Genomic DNA, 17,284 nt, shown 5'->3' with positions numbered 1-17,284 from the left:
TGCCCAAGTTCAAACCCCAGCTCCACCTCCACTCATCAGCTGTATGATCTTGGGCAAGTCACTGTAATTATTTGCCTCCGTTTCCCTATCTATAAAACAGGAAAGATAATAATAGCATCTTCCTCGTAGGCTTGTTATAGGATTAAGAGAGCGTACAACAGTTACTGACACAGAGTAAGTGTGAGTGGTGGGTGGACATGTCTACATTTTCCTCATAAAGAAGAGGTAATGTAAGGAAACCCCCAGCAGGCCTGGGTTTTGATCTATGGATGGCAGGACACTGTCCCAGCCAAAGCAAAGGGGCAGAAAACGAGGAACTCAGCAGGAAACACTTCAGGCAAAACAGAGCAGTTCTCACATGAAGACGCCTCTGACCTCAAGGGTCCTGGCTCTTGGACATCCTGGGGACTTCACACCCATTGAGACTTGGTCACAAGAGTCACAGTTCTGATGTAGGGACAAGAAAACTCTGGCAGGAGAGCTGGCTGGTAAGAGACTGGTAATTTCTTCCACTTCCATCCAGCCTTCCCTGCCACTCACCCACTTCTTCCAGAGCCAGAGAGAGGGGCTGAGAACGGAAGCCTCCGGAGGAGGAGGAGGAGTTTCGGGAAGGAAGGGAGGGTGACCCTATCCTCATTCCTCATTATTCTTTCAATGGCAGAGAACTGGACAGAAAATAACTGCACAGGAAAAGGCAACACTTGTTGCCAAATGGGTGAGAACAGGCTGAGATGAACCAGCTTTGATGGTGTGCTAGGCTCTGTGCTGGGCATGTCACAGGTCACATGTCACGGCCCAAATGTCATCTCACCAAATGAGAGGCCCCGGCTGGAGGCTCACAGGTACTGTATATACTCGATGTGGCCCCTGATCAAATTTCAGAATGCAGCCTTCTTATTGCCACTTCTCAAATAGACTCAGATGGTTATATTTGGGGGATGAAAATGCCTGCCACTTTTCTCATTGACATGTTTCTTGTCCATAAAGTAGATAATCCAAGTTGTAAAGATATACATTCTCCTCCCCACCCCTTACTCCCCATGACACCCGATAAAGCTATTTGCATTTTAGATGGAGGGAAATGCAGCTGGTAAACATCTTAATTTTCCTAAATTGGCCTTCAGGCAAAAGTAAATATTATTCCCCCTCAAATCCAAGGCTCTGTGAGATCACAGGTCCCACCCAGAGGAGCAGGCGCCACAGGGCACTCCCTGTGCCTTCTAGTTTCCTGTGTCCAGAGAGTAAAGCAGGGCCCGAGGCAGGCTCAGGGGGACATTGGGCTGCCAACATCTGAACAGACTTTTGCTTTTAGAAAGCACCTGAGCAGTCAGGGGCAGGTGAGTTCCCCAGGCAGGACAGGAATTACCATCCCTGCCGCTGAGCGCCTGGTGGGGGCGGGGCCCTGTGCTCATCATGTTCATTATCTCCCTCAACAATCACGACAGCTCTGCAAAGTACATGGGACCAGCCCCATGTTATAGATGAGAAAACTGGGGCTCCCTGAGGTGGAGGACCGGCTGGTGGCTTCAGCATGGTGAGGGCAGGGCCCGGGCTCAGAGCACCTTCCTTCACAGCTGGGAGTGCTCAGCCAAGACTGGTGACAGATGGCCTGGCTGTTGACACGTGAGGACAGTGGGTTCACTGGCCTCAGAAGCCACGCTATCCTCCTCCTACGCCCCCCACCCTCTCCTCCCTGCTCGGGCCTGAAGCGCCCACCCCTCCACTCCGCCCATAGCTCCTTGGTCAGGACCCCCTCGAAGCAGGTGTGTGTCGGGTGGTGCCTGAGGAGGGAAGCAGCCCCTTCTCCTTCACTGACTGTGGACTGCTCTAGAGCTTTAATGAAGGCTGTCAGGAGTAATTACGCCGGCTGCTATGTGGCCACTCTGTGTAAACAAAAGGCGGAGCCAGGGGCAAGTCATGACGGCCATCTGGGTTCTCCTGCATCTCCTTTCCTCTCCTCCTCAGGCCCCCTCTTACTTCACACATCTGTTATACCAGAATAAGCCCCAGCTGAGGTGTAGCAAGCACAGGAGATGGCCCAGGAAGGGCGCCTGCAAGACAGACAGGCAAGAGAGGGACTTCAGGCAGCCCAGTCAGTGCTCACAGGGCAGATGTCACCAGGCTGCAAACGGAACAGGACCGGATGAGGGAGGATGCCACACACAGACTCAGGAGCCAAGTCCGGGTGCTGGGAAGCAGCATGGCAAGGGCAGCAGTCCCAAAGTGGGGTCCCCAGGCTAGCAGCAGCGTCGCCTAAGAACTTGGTGGAAATGCAAATTCTCCGGTCCTACCCAGACCTACTGACTTGGAAACTGGTGGCCATCTGTGTTGTGACAAGCCCTCCAGGGCTCCCGCACTGCTGGGGGGAGGGAAAGCACGCGATGGGACAGGCCTGTTATCCTCAGTTTACAAGATGGAGAAACTGAGGCCTGAAGTGCTGAGGCCATTTATTCCAGGGCACCTGGCAGGAATGGAGCTGGGCACGCCCCGGGGGGTCAGATGAGCGGGTTCAGACCTTGGCGCTAACCCTGAATGGGTCCTTTGACTATGGACAGATCACTGCGCTTTCCATCTACACAGCTAGGGCAGTAATGGCCGTTAGGGGTTGTCGTGAAGCTCAGCTGCATGGGAACCCCGCGCAGGGGAGGTAAGGTGCTTTTATCCCCAGTCTCTGCCAACATACTCCAAGTCCCATGACGTAACAGGGCAGAGAGAAAAGTGAGGATGGAGGAGGAGACGTGGATTGTGTTAAACGTGACTGGACACTGGTGCTGGACCGGTCACCCCATCAGGGCACCAACTGTGAATTATCACTCTGGACCCCTGCCACGGGAAGCCCCTGCCACCTGAGCTCTATCCCCGAGCTGCCTGTCCTGCATGCAGTGTGCCTCCCTGTCCCTTCCCCTCCTGGACGCCTCTCCCTCAGGAAGGCTTTCCTGACCTAAGGCCATCAGAGCCCGGGGATAAAGCTGCTCCTGGGCTAGGACAAACAAGTCAGTCATTACCCATAGAATGAGTGCCACCCGTGTGCCATTCCCCAGGCCACGCTCCACAGGGGACACTGAGGAAGGAAGGCCATTGATGATCACTGCCAGCCTACTGCACACTCAAAGTGAGCTTACTTAAGACATGGTCCCTGCCCTCAAAGAGTTTACAACTTAGTCTATTGTCTGGCTCCACCTCCATGCCCCCTGCAATACTGTGGGGCTGCAGGAGGGACCAATTGGGACAAACACCCAGGGGCCCGGGTCTGAGCTGAGCTACCAGGGCGCCCATGAGGGGCTTTGCTCCCCTGACCTTGTGAGTCAACACCAAGCAAGGCTGATCCCATGAGGACACCTCCCCGATACTGTACCCAGTCCCCGCACCATGGATCCACTCTGCTCTACCAGGGAACCTGCCAATCTGCAGAGGCAGTGTCCCTAGTGAGGAGGCTGGGCTGTCCTCAGGGGTAACAAGCTGCCAGAGATCAAAGAGATTTGTCGAAAGGCTCTGGTCTCCTCGCCTCCACTCTACCTGGACTGTCCAGGCAGCCTGGAGCCAGAGGCCACCACCGATCCCCACCAGCCGGGCACCACTGCCCTCAGCCCACCTTCCAAGGCAGCACAGGAGAAACAAGGTGGGAGACAATACCCTGCATTGCAATGAGGCTGGAAGCCACTTCTGGGCACCGGACGGGATGAGCAGAGTGCCTGGGCCCCATCTCACTGCTAGCCCGTGGAAGGAATGCGGGAGACAGACGCCACCTCCCTGCCTGTCAGGGCTGAGTTATCCACAACATAGGGTTTCTCTAGAGAGCTCATAAAGCAGCTGATGCGGTGAAGCCAGTTCAACACTCAATAATGCCTCCATCTCACTCCAGCTGGACGCCAGCATATTCATCTTGAATTATCCTCTTCAAAGGCCAAATCAATCCTAGGAAGTGCCAGGGCTCCCGCCGCGTGCCGTCCTGCTACCAAGAGAGCCCAGGAAAGGAGGTTCCACAGGCAGCTCATGACCCCAGGGTGTGGGGACAGAGAGAGCTGAGGCATGCCTTGTCCCTCGCCCAAGGGCAACGGGCTGGAGGGGACTAGAGTTTGAGGCTGTTGTCCCCTCCATCCACTGCAGTACGAAGGCAGAGTAAGGAAGCAGAAGAGAAGCCAGGGATGGTGGGTGAGGACTTCATATGCCAGCCCTGGGGCTGGAAGCTTCTCTCTGCCTCCTCTGATCTACTCACCTACAAACAGGGTAGAGTGTTGGCTATGAAGGGAGAAAGACCTGGGCTTGACTCCAGCTCTGCAACTTAATGACTATGAGCTCTCAGGCAGCTGAAAACCTCTTTCAGCCTCAGTTTTCCCACCTGTAAATGGGCTTAATAACCATCTCCTTTGTAGGGACCAACGAGGATAAGATGAGCAAGACACGCACTCCTTAGTGCAGTGCGTGGCACAGAGGAGGGCGACCAGGAGGGAAAAGGTGGGCAAGGTCTGTCTGAGGGCTGGCTACAGGCGCTGGGGACTTCCAGAGTCGAGCCAAGCAAATTAAGGGGCATGCCTCTGTCTTTGGACCCTGGACAGACATTATGTGAAGAGGGGCAGGCTGACTTCCGGGAAAGCTAGGCAGACCCGGATGGATGGGGAACAGGAGGACAGCCCATTCGGCGGCACTCACTGCCTGGTGAGATAGAGAGGTGCCCGTCTAGCACCTATACCACCTGTTGGCAGGGAGCTGTGCCCAGTGGATTCCTGGTCAGGCTGGGAGCTGGACCAGGGACCTCTGGGTCTCTTCTACCTGGAAAGTGAAAATGGCCCTTGAAAGAGTAATGCATAAAACCACACCAAATATTTATGTGTCAGGTACAGGGGGCTTTGGCCTCTTAGGGCATTGTTGCTGTCCCCAACCTGCTTCTCAGATGTTGGGAAAGCACTGGTCAATGACAACAACCATAGTTAACATCTGTTAGTGCCAAGCACAGTTCTAAATGCCCACAATTGGCTGACTTATTTAATCCTCACCACACTCCTGAGTCCGCACAGTATGATCATCACCCCCATTGTCCACAGGAGGAAACTGAGGCAGGGAGAGGCTAAGTAGTCGGTGATACAGTCCACACATGCTCAAGAAGCAACAGAGAGCTCCTGGGAAGAGGAGGCACTTAAAGACAAATGGCTCAGTGACACCAGCGTCAGCCATTTGTACAGCAATTGAGTTTTCAAGCTCTTTCACAAGGCTCCCTGGGTGACCAGGCAGGCTAGTATGGTCACCCTCATTTCCAGGGGGAAAAGAAGACTCGGATGGACTCAGTGTTACCTGTGGTTACACTGCTCATAAGTAGTGGAGCTGGGATTAGAACCAGGCCTCGTGCCTCCTCTCCCACTGCTCACAGATGGGACGGACGAGGAAGAAGGTACCCAGGTCAGAGGACCTTCAGGGAGATCCTTGCACCAAAGGACAACTTTCCTGGGAGTCCAAATCCTTTCTTGGCCAAGAGCTGAGAAAAAGACTTGACCTCCTATTCTGGGCTAAACTGTAGTCGGACAGTCAGGCTTACAGGTCCCCTGAGCCATGTAAAGAACAGCTGGGGCTGGGGAGTAATGACAAGTTCAAAGTCGGCTCTGCCTGCCACCGTCTCCCCAACCAGGTGGAGGGTTTGCAGCTCTTGTAAATCACCCCTTCAGCTGGGTCCCAGGAGCCCAAGTGTCCCCAGTTGGCTGCAAGCTCAGCACATCTTCATCCACTGCCATGGCTGAGCCAGGCTCAACGCCAGTGCCCCAGCCCCTCTAAAGCAGGGGCCTGCTGCTGGACACAGCACAGCTGGCCAAAGCCCCCCCTCCTCCACTGCTGGTCAGTGGCAGAGACACAGCGAGCCCAAGAGCAAGCAACCTGGTTAATCTCACACTCTCGTCTATTTTCCCCAATCGTTTTTCAGCAGTAATTCCAACTTTGCTTAGTCTGTGGTGAAGGACTAGCATAGCGGCTTCTGTGTAATGTGGGGAAGTGAGACCCAGGCAGGAAAATCAACCTGCCCAAGCTCACACAGCTGCATGGGAGCAGAGCCAGGCCTGGGACCCAGGCACCTGCCCCAGTCCTGGGCCTGTGCTCCCAGACCAAGCTGTGCTGGCCACTCTCCCCATCATGGGAGCCACTGCCCCTTCACCCAGTACCTCTCTGTGTGGACCCTTGATCACTGAGACCCTTTGCTGAGAGACTGAGGAAAGGCCCACAGAAACCTGAGAAGCAGCACAGTGGAGTAGTTAGAGTTTGAACTCCCGGAATTCAAATCCTGACTTAGCTGTGGGAGCTTGGGCAGCTTGCTTGATGTCTCTGAACCTGTAACATGGGGATCGTGATAGAACAGACTCCCCATCACCGCGCTTAGGGATTCACCGTGATCAAGCAGGAAACCTAACTAGTAAAACACCAGGACTAAGTAATTACTAGTTTCTTTTTCTTTTTAACCACAACAACCTATTTCTGCCATCTAAGACACAACACAAATCGCTTGCCCCACTGCGGGTCACCTTCTGACATGCCTTTCCTGTGGCTTTAGCCACTCCCTGCCACCTCTCCTATGAAGCCTTCTCCATGCCCATGCCCAGAGCAAACTCCCGCCACCTCTGAACACGAGCTGCACTCTGTGCTCCCGCTCCTGCCCGCCTGGGGTGCGCTGGGCCTTGACCGTGGGTCCTCTTCTCCACTGAACACTGAGGCTCCTTGAAATCCATGACCCACGTACTGAATCCCAAAGCTGTGGTTAAGTGCACAGGATCTGGCGGCTGGCGACACCGGGCTCAAGTCCAATGTCCATCCTATACAAGACGTGTGACCCTGTGCCTCGTCTCCTCGTGTGTATGACAGGGGTTATGAGGCCCGCTTTCTCGGTTTGCTACACGGATTCAATGAAGCCATGTGTGGGAAGAGATGACCTAGACAGAGTAGGTGTGTAATGAAACATAGATGCCATTTCCCCAGTTATCTTTAAGGTGTGTGTCCCTGCCCCAAGCCTCAGCACAGCCTGGCACAGGTGTGCAGTGAGGGGCCATTGACGGCCTGCCTACACGACAGGTGGCACATCATCATTATCATTAGTGTGACTATGGCTGCAGCCAAACACCCACCCTTCCCCCACCGCCACCCCCACCCCACCCCACCCATGTGTTGAGGGGCAGTCCACAGCCAGGGCTGCCACAGGCTGTAGATGTGCCCAGGCAGGGGCCTCCTGGGAGTGGCTGCAGCCCATGGGATTCCCCCAAGAGGGCACTAATCTGTCCTGTCACCCTCTTTGAGGGCCGATGCTGCCCTGGAGAAAGGCGGAGGAGGCAAGGCCACAGCAGCATCTGGGCCCTTCCAGGGGTCCTGCCAGTCATCCCCCCACCTTCCAGGAGGAGGAGTAAAGCCCCTGCTCTGTGAGGGCACTACGCACCCAGGGCCTCAGGCCCCTTGGCCCCAACATCGGATCATTGGACAGATATTGGGTCACCTCCATCCTCTAAAACCACACCCCCTGCTCCCCATGTCAACAGCCCCAGGGAGCCCACGGGATAACCTTATTTCCCCTCCTTAAGCACTCTACTCCCAGAGTGAGGAAGCTATGAGGCCCCTGGAGCCCTTTCTTCAAATTTGAAGTCCCAAGCTCCCAGCCCACCAACCCAGGAGGACCCCCCTTCTTCCCCAGGCCAGAGGCACCACATGCGATAGCACAGCCCCCTTGAATTCCTTTTGCGGCTGGTACGTGAGGTCAGGGCAGGCTTCAGTCTGCACTCCAACTGTAATTCACTGGGGCCCTCGGTCAAGCTCTTTCTCAGGCCTCAGTTTCTCCATCTGTGAAGTGGGAGTGTTTGACAAAGACAGAGGTCATCAAACTGTCCTACGGGGGCCCTTTCACTGGCCCTCTGAAGATCCTTGGGGGCAAGGGGCTCAAAGTGAAAGTGGGACTCCAGGCTGTTACAGTCCCACTGTCTTCCTCTGACCTTAACTTCAACTAAAGATGACTATTTCTCCTTTACACGCTGTACTGTCTAGCATATTCTAGTTTTGTTTTGTATTATTAGAAGCTAACTGGGCTAAACTGCGTGTGTACTGGTGGTTGGCAGGAAAACCCATGCCATGCTCAGAGCACACGCCCAGCTGAGGTTTGGGACCCACTGGACTCCTCACGTCCACGTCCTACAATTGCTGTAGCTTTGCCACCAGCCCTTGCCAAGGAACTGCCCTGGGTACCATGACCCCCTCTCCCTCATGTCCGTCCTACCCCCAGTTAAGAGAAAAGTCATTTTCCCCCTGTGGTTCTCCATCCTCTCCTGAGAGGTGATTTCTTCTCTTTAAAGAGACGAGGGGAGAGGGGCGCAGGGAAAGAAGGACAGCCCCATCCAGGACTAGGTCCTAACACCTCCCAGATGCCCTTCTCACCCATCCCTCTCCACATCTGCTCCAGAATCCCATGCCCAGCCGTCCTGCCACCCCTGTGGGCTTACTGCCCACATAGCCTGCCATTCACATCATCAGCCTCCCACTCCGTGCTCCATGGGGGCCGCCCCTGTGGGGAGCTGTCCACGTGCCTGAGGGGCACAGCTTCTCCGTCGGCTGAGACTGCTGACGTGGGGTCAGCCCACCTGAAAATTGCTCTCCCTGGGTCCAGACGAAACAGCTGGGCATTGATGGAGTTTGCAGAGAAATTAATCAGCGCCAACTGGCAGCAGTGCCAGGCGCTGCCTGGGCCCAATCCATCCTAATGAATCCCAGCTCCCGCCTTAATGGCTCCTGACAAGACTAATTTAGTCGTGTAGGTGATTAGCGTGGGCATGAGCACCTGAATTGTGGCTCAAGACACTTTGGGGGTGCTGGGGGGTTCTGCCTGGGCAAGTTGGCTCTATGTGCACCAGTCTCAGGCGACACACAGAGGGACAGGGAGACAAGGGGAGGGGACCTGGCAAGACATTCACCATCCATGCGTCCTTGCATTCTGACTTTCATCCCTCTACTTATTCAACCCGCATCTGTTGGGCCCCCTGTGTACAGAGCCCTGTGCTTGGCACAGGGGACATGGAGGCTCAACTTGCTCAGCTGTAAGATGGAGATGACACCTTTCCCTGACAGTCACCGTGAGACCTGTAGGAGGCCATGCATGTAAAATGCTTAACTGAGGCCCCAGCAGGAGGCTGGCGATCAATAAACGCTCGTTAATATGATCACTCGCAATCCTATATTACATATAAATGTGAAAATTAAAATTAATTGTAATGTCAATATTAATAAAAGTAATAAGTAGAAAATGAACAGCCAATGGGGAGTTACACACAAATAGCAAAACAGAACTCGCTAAGAGCTGTCCTAGCGGCGAACACAAAGCACACAGAGAGTGGGTGCAGGGGAGGCTGTGGGGTCTCCCAGAGCAGCTGATGTCTAAGCTGCAGCCTGAACAATGAGTAGGAACTGACCAGGCAGGGAAGGGGCAAGGGCACGCGAGCCAAGGGAACAGCACAGGGGGGGTGCAGTGGTGAGACAGCACGAGGTGTTGGGGTGCTGCGTGAGTCACTGGCTGGAAAGCAGGGTGTCTGTGGGGAGTGGTAGGTGACAGGCTGTGAAAAGAGTTCTCACTGCTTCCTTTAGGCACATGGAGGTTTTTGGCTGGGGTGGGGGGTTAGAATTGGGATAGGAGAAGTGATCTTGGTGGCCAGGCCTGAGGGACACCACCCCGTCTGGGACGTGATGTCCCTTCAGGACCTGAAGTGTGAGAATCGGTGGCAGCTGAGGTAGACGAGCCAGACGCCCTCCGTCCCTCTCAGAGCTCTCCGGTCAGCATGGTACCTCCAAACCAGACTTCACGCTGCCGCTTCTGTGTCCCTCCCTGGGAGCCAGCCAGGGCTCAGCACATAATCCACACACAACCCTGGCAGGCAGTGGATGGCACAGAGCTGGCTCCGCCATTCACAAGTGCAGGCACGTACAGCATCTGTGCCATTTGGGGGACAAGCTCTCCTGGGCCCACTCCCTGGGCAGCCATCCTTGTTGTCACCAACACCGAGTCCTGACACACCCTTGGGAGGGGAGTGTCTGGCCTGAGACTCCAGGAGGGATGGTGAGCAGGCGTGGTGCCAGCCCCCCGTCCCTGCCTTGAAGATTTCCCCACGTGCTCACAGGCTCCAGGTTTCATTCCTTCCCAAGGCACTCCACGTCCCAGATGCCAGCCGGGCACAGGGGTGGGCCCTGGGGACACAGAGAGGGCGGGCCTTGGCCCCCTGGAAGCCTTCACAGAGCAACAGGGGAGACAGACAAACAACTGAGTTAATGGCACCCCAACTAGGACTAATAGCGAGGGAAGAGAGCAAAGGAAGCAGAACCCGAACTCTGCCTAGAGCAACGGGGGTGGGGCAGGGGCGGCACCGGACCTGACCTGACTGACCAGCACAGGCTCGTCTCATTCCAGGCAGCAGGGACAGCACCTGCAAAGGCTGGGACGTCAGAACCCGGCATTCATGCTCAAGAAACTGCAAGACCAGTGTGGCTGGAGTGGAGTCCACTCGGGGAGAGGAGGGGACGAGGTGGGAGAAGTAGCAGGACCTGGACTGCAGCTTTCATGCCATGGAAGAATGCTGGCTTTTGTTCCAAGGGGGGTGGGAAGACTTGAGCAGACCTCATGTTAGGCTCTGCCCCAGGCTGAAAAGGAACAATCCCTCAGATGCGAGGGTGGGAAGAGGCTGCTGCAGGGAGGCAACTGAGACCTCGGGAAGCTGCTGAGATAACCCAAGCTTGGGCCCTGGGGGCAGGAGTGGAAGGGGCAGGAAGTGAGAAGATTCTGCAAATATTCTGAAGATAGATTCAACAGGATATCCAGCTGAACTGCATGTGAGGTGAGAGAGAAAGGGAAGAGTCAGGGATGACCCCAAACCTCTGACCTGACCAACTGGAAGGATGGAGTTGCAACTAACTGAGAATGGGGGGCGCGGCAGGTGTTTCGGGGGGAAGATCAGGTGTTCAGCTTTAGACACACTGAGGTTGAGAGCGCCTTAGACATCCAGGTAGAAATGTTGAGTAGCGACGTGGATACACGAGTCCGGAATCTCCTCTGCGAGGAGGGCTGGGTGGAAGGTCGACATCTCAGAGTTGTCAGTGTATCAATAGTATCCAAAGCCCTGAGACTAGAGGAGGTCACATGGGCGTGAGAATATGCAGAAGAGACACAGGGGCTGGGCGGGGCCCTTCAATGGCAAGAGGTCCAGGAGATGTGGAGGAACCAGCCAAGGAGACTGAGAAGGAAATGCCACAGAGGTGATATCCTGCAGGAGAAAAAGATCAACTGCTAAAAGGCCACAGGTATGAGAACGCACCACTGACTATAGCCACTCAGGGGTCCTTGGTGATCTTGACAGGAGCAATACTGGTGGGGTGTCCGGAGTGAATTCAGGAGGTGACCTGGAAATTGCACCCTTGCAGCACATGTCCTTCACCCTAAAGGTGCCACGTGAGCATTCACTGCTGTTAGCCAGGGCCAAGGTGTGGGCAATGCCAACCAGCCAGACCAGACATTGAGCCCTTGATCTGCCCTTGCTCTGCCCCACCCCTGCTAGGCGATGCCGCCAAGCACTGATGGTGCATGTCTGGAGCAAGATACTCAGAGACAAGCGGCCCTCTGCGCACAGACTGGGGGTGGGGCTGGGGCGCAGCTACTTAATGACTTCATTTTGCTGCTGTGTCCTCCAGGTGGGAGGTGGTCTCCAAAAAGAACATCATGCAGAGGAAACTGGAACCTGAGATAGATGAGGAGATAGTAACGGAACATGCAGCCTCTGTAAAAGGGTTTCAGGTGGCAGTGCTGTGCCCGCCAACTCCGCTCCTGGGCACGAGGCCACTGGCCCGCTGTCATGAATTGAGGCAAAAGCATAAAAAATGGAAAAGCTCAGAGGGTTTGGGGTGGAGGAACGTCCCGTTCTTTAACCTAAGAGAGTACATTCATGAACCTACATCCCGATAGAGCCTGTAACCAAATTCTACCTCCTCTTCTTAAAAGGAAATCTTAGAAAGGAAATAATTAAAACACTTAGGACATTGCCTTGAGGACTGAATCAACACTGTTATAATAATACATACAACACACATATACTGTACATCATAGCGTATGTTCTATTATTATCCTGTAAGGCTCCAGTGGTCAGTGGGCAGGAGGAGTGCCAGGGAGACCGATTTCCTATTAATATTAGGAAGAAGTTTTCATCCCTAGAATTATCCCACAGCCCAGAAATGAGCTGCCTTGGAAGATGATGACGTCCCATAATTGGGTGTCCAAGCAGAAGGAGATAATCAGCCCCAGAAATGGACGCTGAGTCTGCCCACAGCACTGATGGCCTCCACCGGAGAGCTGACACTTTCTGACCGGCTTGGGCTATACGTCTAGCCATTGGTACTGACCATCCCTCTGCACCCAGTTCATCCTCGCACTTGCCTGCCCCGCTGCAAGCCTGTGGCTGGCAGGACAGCCCATGCAGCCATCCCTGCTCCACACACAGCCTCTCCTTTCAGTCACAACAAAACTTCCAGGTATGGAGGCTTTGGAGTAAATGGTATCGTATGTAAATATCCCAACAATCCAGAGAGGGGGCTACCCCACACCCATTTTGCAGATTGGATCACTGAGATTCAGAGAGCACAGGGTAGTGAGAGCCTAGACACAAAGTCAAGTCTCTGGGCCACCCCATTCCACATGGCAGGCAAAGGGCTAGACCCTTGGAAAAGCTGTCTCCACCCTCACCCTCACCCTGATCACTGCTTGTCAGAGGTCTGCACCCTCCCACATCCACATGAGTCCACATCCACCCTCTAAATGACCAAGGGCCATCTGTGTAGATGACAGCACTCAGTGGAGGTCTGCAGGACTATCTCATCTGAGGGCCCCGAGAAATCTGGGGCCAGCAAGGCTCCCCAAGCCAAAGCCCACTGGGCCTATCTTTTCAATGTCCTCTCATTGGTGAGGTGGGGAGGTAGAGGCCCAGAGAGGGGCAGTGCTGTGCCCAAGGTCACACAGCGAGGAACACAAACTGGGCTCATGACTTTCAGGCCAGAGCTGCGCTGCCCTCTTCCTGATGCAAAACAAAGGCAGGAGGCCAGGAGGGTGCTGGGCCAGGTCGGGACCCAGTACCTTCCCAGGGAGGTGAGCAGCGCTATCTTCCAGCTCACTGAGCCCTCCCTCACTCCTACAGTGCCCCGGAGTCAGGGATTCATCCCCACTGCACAGGCGGATGCCCCACCTGTGACTGCAAAGTTCAGCCTTAACACGGCTGAGTCCTTGAAGTTGTTCTAGAGGCCAGCTAATGCTGGCATTTGCAAAAGACAATCAAGAGCCACAGCCAAAGGTCACTAGAGCCGGGCCTGCTGGAGAGTCCACTTGGGGGGCTTCCAGCCCAGGGCTTGTCACTAGTAGCACTAGCCAAGCAACATCTACCCCACCCCACCCCCACCCCCTTCCCTGCACCACAGGCCTCTGAGCAGAGGACTGCATGTCCCAGATGGGGTGACGGAGCCGGCACCACTCACCTGAGAGGGGCCTCCACCTCCCCGGCCGGCAGCTCTGGTCAGTTAGGGGCTAGCCATACCTCTGCCTCAATGGCCCACCTCTCCCAACTACATTCCCTAAAGAATCTCCAGGAAGATGAAGGTAAAACAGACACATGATCACCATCCACAGGAAACAGTATGTGACGGGATGGGCAGGGCCTCTCAGGACTCTGCTCAAGGGCCACCCTCCCCCAACACCTCTTCTGATGCTCCCGGCCTCTGCCCTGCCCCCCAAGGGAGGACCCCTCCTCCTTCAATGCCCCACCGGGCTTCACCAGACATCCACCTCAGTGCCTGTGATCCACAACACTGACTTTACTCCTCTGTTCAATTCCTCTGAGTCCACAGCGCCCAGGCCGGGCTCAGAGCTGGCACCCCATCTGTCTGCTGAACTGATGAGTGAACTGAGGAAGGGAGAGCCCCTGATGGTGACCAGCGTTGCTAGCATTCATTCGGTTACCCATACACATCTGCTGGGTGCCTACCCTGATGGCTCTGGGCCAGGCCCATGCCAGCTCTGAGTATGGGGGGCAGCCACAGATGAATCCAGGAGCCCACAAACATCCCCCAGTCCAACGCAAAGGGGAGGAAACAGTTCAGCAGGGTCCCCCAAGAAGCTTGCAGGTACCCTCTCCACCCCCCCACCCCAGAAGGTGAGCTATTCTCTGAAAGAATGTTCCAGTGAGGCAGGCTACCTCTTTCCCAGATGGCCATTCAAACACCCAGATCCCGTAACCCCGATACCCAAATCCACCCTCACAATGCTGATCTCTGGGGGCTGCTAGTCACCAAAGGTGTGGCCCCAGAGCCACCCCAACGCAGTCCCTGGAAATAAAACACTACTAGGCCATGGGGACAATCCCCCCAGCAGTCAGAAACACACCTGCTGTGCCCAGCACCTACCTGCAAAAAAGGCTTCCGCCAGGAAGGCTGGAAGGCAAGACCTCTTCAGGGGCTGCGCACACCCCACCCCACAAAGAGCAGGACAGTCTGGGGCCTGCCTAAGGCTCCCCTCTTCAAGCAGAGGTTTACTTTGAAGAATTCTTCATCTATTCTACCACTCACCTGCATCTGCTTTTACATAAAAGACTGTTTTAAATTACCTGTTAGATATCTTAATACCTCTCCCCTCTCCAAGCCACTCTGCTTCATTTCTTTTTTTTTAATTTGTGTAATTAAAGTATATTTGAGCACAAAATGCTTTCTCTGTCTAATCCTGCTTCATTTCTAAACACAGGTGATGCTCCAGAAAGCTGGGGCGTGCTGACCGGATGCAGGCCACGTCTGGCACCCAGGCCGCCCTCGTACCCACACAGCAGCAGGCAGACCCGAGTGTACGAAGCCCCAGATTACAAGCACTTTCCCTAACATGACATAAGAATGAGAGGACGGGGTGGGGGGGAGGTTGTTGGTGGACGTGGGCAGGACCTTTCCAGGCACTGCTTGCTGTTTGCAGGCATGCTCACAGGAACTGGTGCCTTCCCAGGGGCCCAGCTGCAAGACGGTTCCTTCAATTCAACCCCCATTTTCTGAGAGGCTTCTGGGTCTCTCGAGCTGAGCTAAGGCCATAGGTCTATGCATGCAGATCTCCAGCTACAGGTATAAGGGCCAGGCCCCCTGCGGAGGGGACTCATGAGGACAGACCTGGTGATGAGGTGACAAGTGAGGGGGGGGGGTTGACAGGTGAATACCAGGACGCTCATGCCCACCTCCTAAACAGTTCCTTGTTTTCTAGTGACAAAAACAGGCACACTCAATGCAGAAATCTCCGTAATCGCAGAAAATTACAAAAGGTTACAACACAATTGCTACAACAGCTTCCATCTTCAAATTTTCTCAAGGAAGCGGAACAAACCATTTTGTAAAACAAAAGTCGTGTAGATGTGAATGCCCAGCAACTTGGGCTCAATGCGATAACTCTTTGACACTTACAACTCCCCTTCTGCTCGAGCCACCATGGGAAGTACTGAGTGCCCCATCCTTGGAGGCAACCAAGCAGAGACCATAAGAACACCCATCAGGGATGCCATAGAAGAGGTTCCAATAATGGGTGGAAGATGGTCTCAGTCTCTAAGATCCCCTTCACTTGAGGCAAAGGAGCCCACCCCGTGCCACCCAGCATGCCTGCCTCCCAGCCCTTGTGCCAACTCACCCACAGGCGTGTCCTCACTGATCAGCAGGTACGTGTCAAAGAAGTGGTTGATAAAATAGGGCAGTCGGTTCACCTGGCCTGGAAGTCAGAACACAAGAGCGTCAGGCAAGTGCCCTTACGCTGGCACAAGCGGGCATCATGCATTCTGCAAGGGGACAGAGTTGGGGTTGCAGTGGGCACTGAACCTGTGTCCAGGGCCACGGCCACCTTCCTCAAGGCAAATGGGGAATGATGCCAGTGGGCAGGCAGACCACTGTCAGGTCATATGGTCAGCAAGGCCACCAGCCACATGCAGCCACTGAGCCCTGGTCCACACCAAGACGTGCTAATGTGTAAAATACACACAGGATTTCAAAGACTCTGTACGAAAAGTGGGTGTAAACTATATCCACCCATGTGCACGCCTCCACCCTCTACACAGCAGGAACTCACAGCCCCTCACACACACCGCAGCCTCAGAAGGCTGGTGGTCAAGGGCCACCCCCTTTGTTTGGAACCACCGCCCTGTGCTTTCCTGTGCCTCAGTTTACACATGTGTAAAAGAGCAATAATAGTAGCACTTGTATCGTGGCTGCCCTAAGGCTTACATGAGATTACACACAGAGAGAACTCAGCACCATGCCCAGATACACAGCAAGCATTTCATACATAGTAGCTATGATTAATATTGGTATTGATAACTACGCCCCGTGCTCAGCCAGAGGGGAATGCCTTTTTTTCCTGCTGGGGGCTTTGGGCTGAGCGGAGAAGGCTCGGGGAGGCCAGAGAATTCAGCAGCGGGCTTGCAATGGTACGGGAGGAAAATCAGCAAGGAAAGAATCCCCTGCAGCAGCACTGTTAGTTTTTAAATTTTCTTTTACAGGACCTGCCGATAATCAGCTGCTGAGAGCCCCGCACGGGCTGCTGGGCAGGGCATCGGGAACATGCATCCTCTGCCACATACAAGCAGGACCCACATTCTTGGAACAGGTTCGCCACCTCGGAGGCCCGGTGGACGGCCTTGGGCCACCAGTGTGGGATGGGGAGGGGGCCGAATGGAGGGGTTAGGGAGAGGGGTGTGCTGACAGGGTACTTGTTCTTTTAAAAACCACATTTACGGCATGAAGGCTGTGTCCTCCAGAGACAAAACCTCTGTCTCGGGAACTTTGAAGCCTCTAGTGAAGGGGAATGTAAGTGGATGTACATGCTGATGGCAGGCGGGGAAGCCGGGCCGCCCCACGTTAGGGGCCCCTCAGACCAGTGCCTGGACGCAGCCTCCGTGACCCAGCGGGATGCTCGGTGGCCAGACTGACAAGGACGAGGCGAGGCAGGCCTGCTCAGGCTTTCACATCTGCCTTCCCAACAAGCATACAGATGAAGAATGAGAAACGCCAGGGAGGGTATTGAGGCCAGTGGGGAGAAGGGGAGGAAGTGTAGGCAATGAGATGACAGGCGAACAATGAGTGTCGACATCTAGGGGACATTTGTCCCTGAGCCTGACCACCTCTGATTGCCAGGGGTAGGAGGCAACATGGTGTGGCCTTGGGCAACAAGGCAAAAGCTAGGGGTCAGTGGCTGGTGTCAACAGGGCACGGTGGAAAGATGGTGCCCTTTAGCCCCTAAGGT

General features: G+C 54.8%; 1 protein-coding gene across 1 annotated transcript in view; it reads right to left on the bottom strand.

The window, feature by feature from the left end:
* LOC141572941 (cadherin-23) overlaps positions 1–17,284 on the bottom strand; it is a 314,361-nt gene that overhangs the window by 258,555 nt on the left and 38,522 nt on the right. Inside the window, exon 3 of the mRNA XM_074339566.1 lies at positions 15,680–15,757. Coding sequence (XP_074195667.1) covers positions 15,680–15,757 — 78 coding nt within the window. The remainder of the gene's footprint in view (positions 1–15,679; positions 15,758–17,284) is intronic.

The sequence above is a fragment of the Rhinolophus sinicus genome, linkage group LG07 (genome assembly GCF_036562045.2).
Source record: "Rhinolophus sinicus isolate RSC01 linkage group LG07, ASM3656204v1, whole genome shotgun sequence".
Lineage (NCBI taxonomy): Eukaryota > Metazoa > Chordata > Mammalia > Chiroptera > Rhinolophidae > Rhinolophus > Rhinolophus sinicus.
This window is presented reverse-complemented; position numbering and strand designations above follow the sequence as displayed.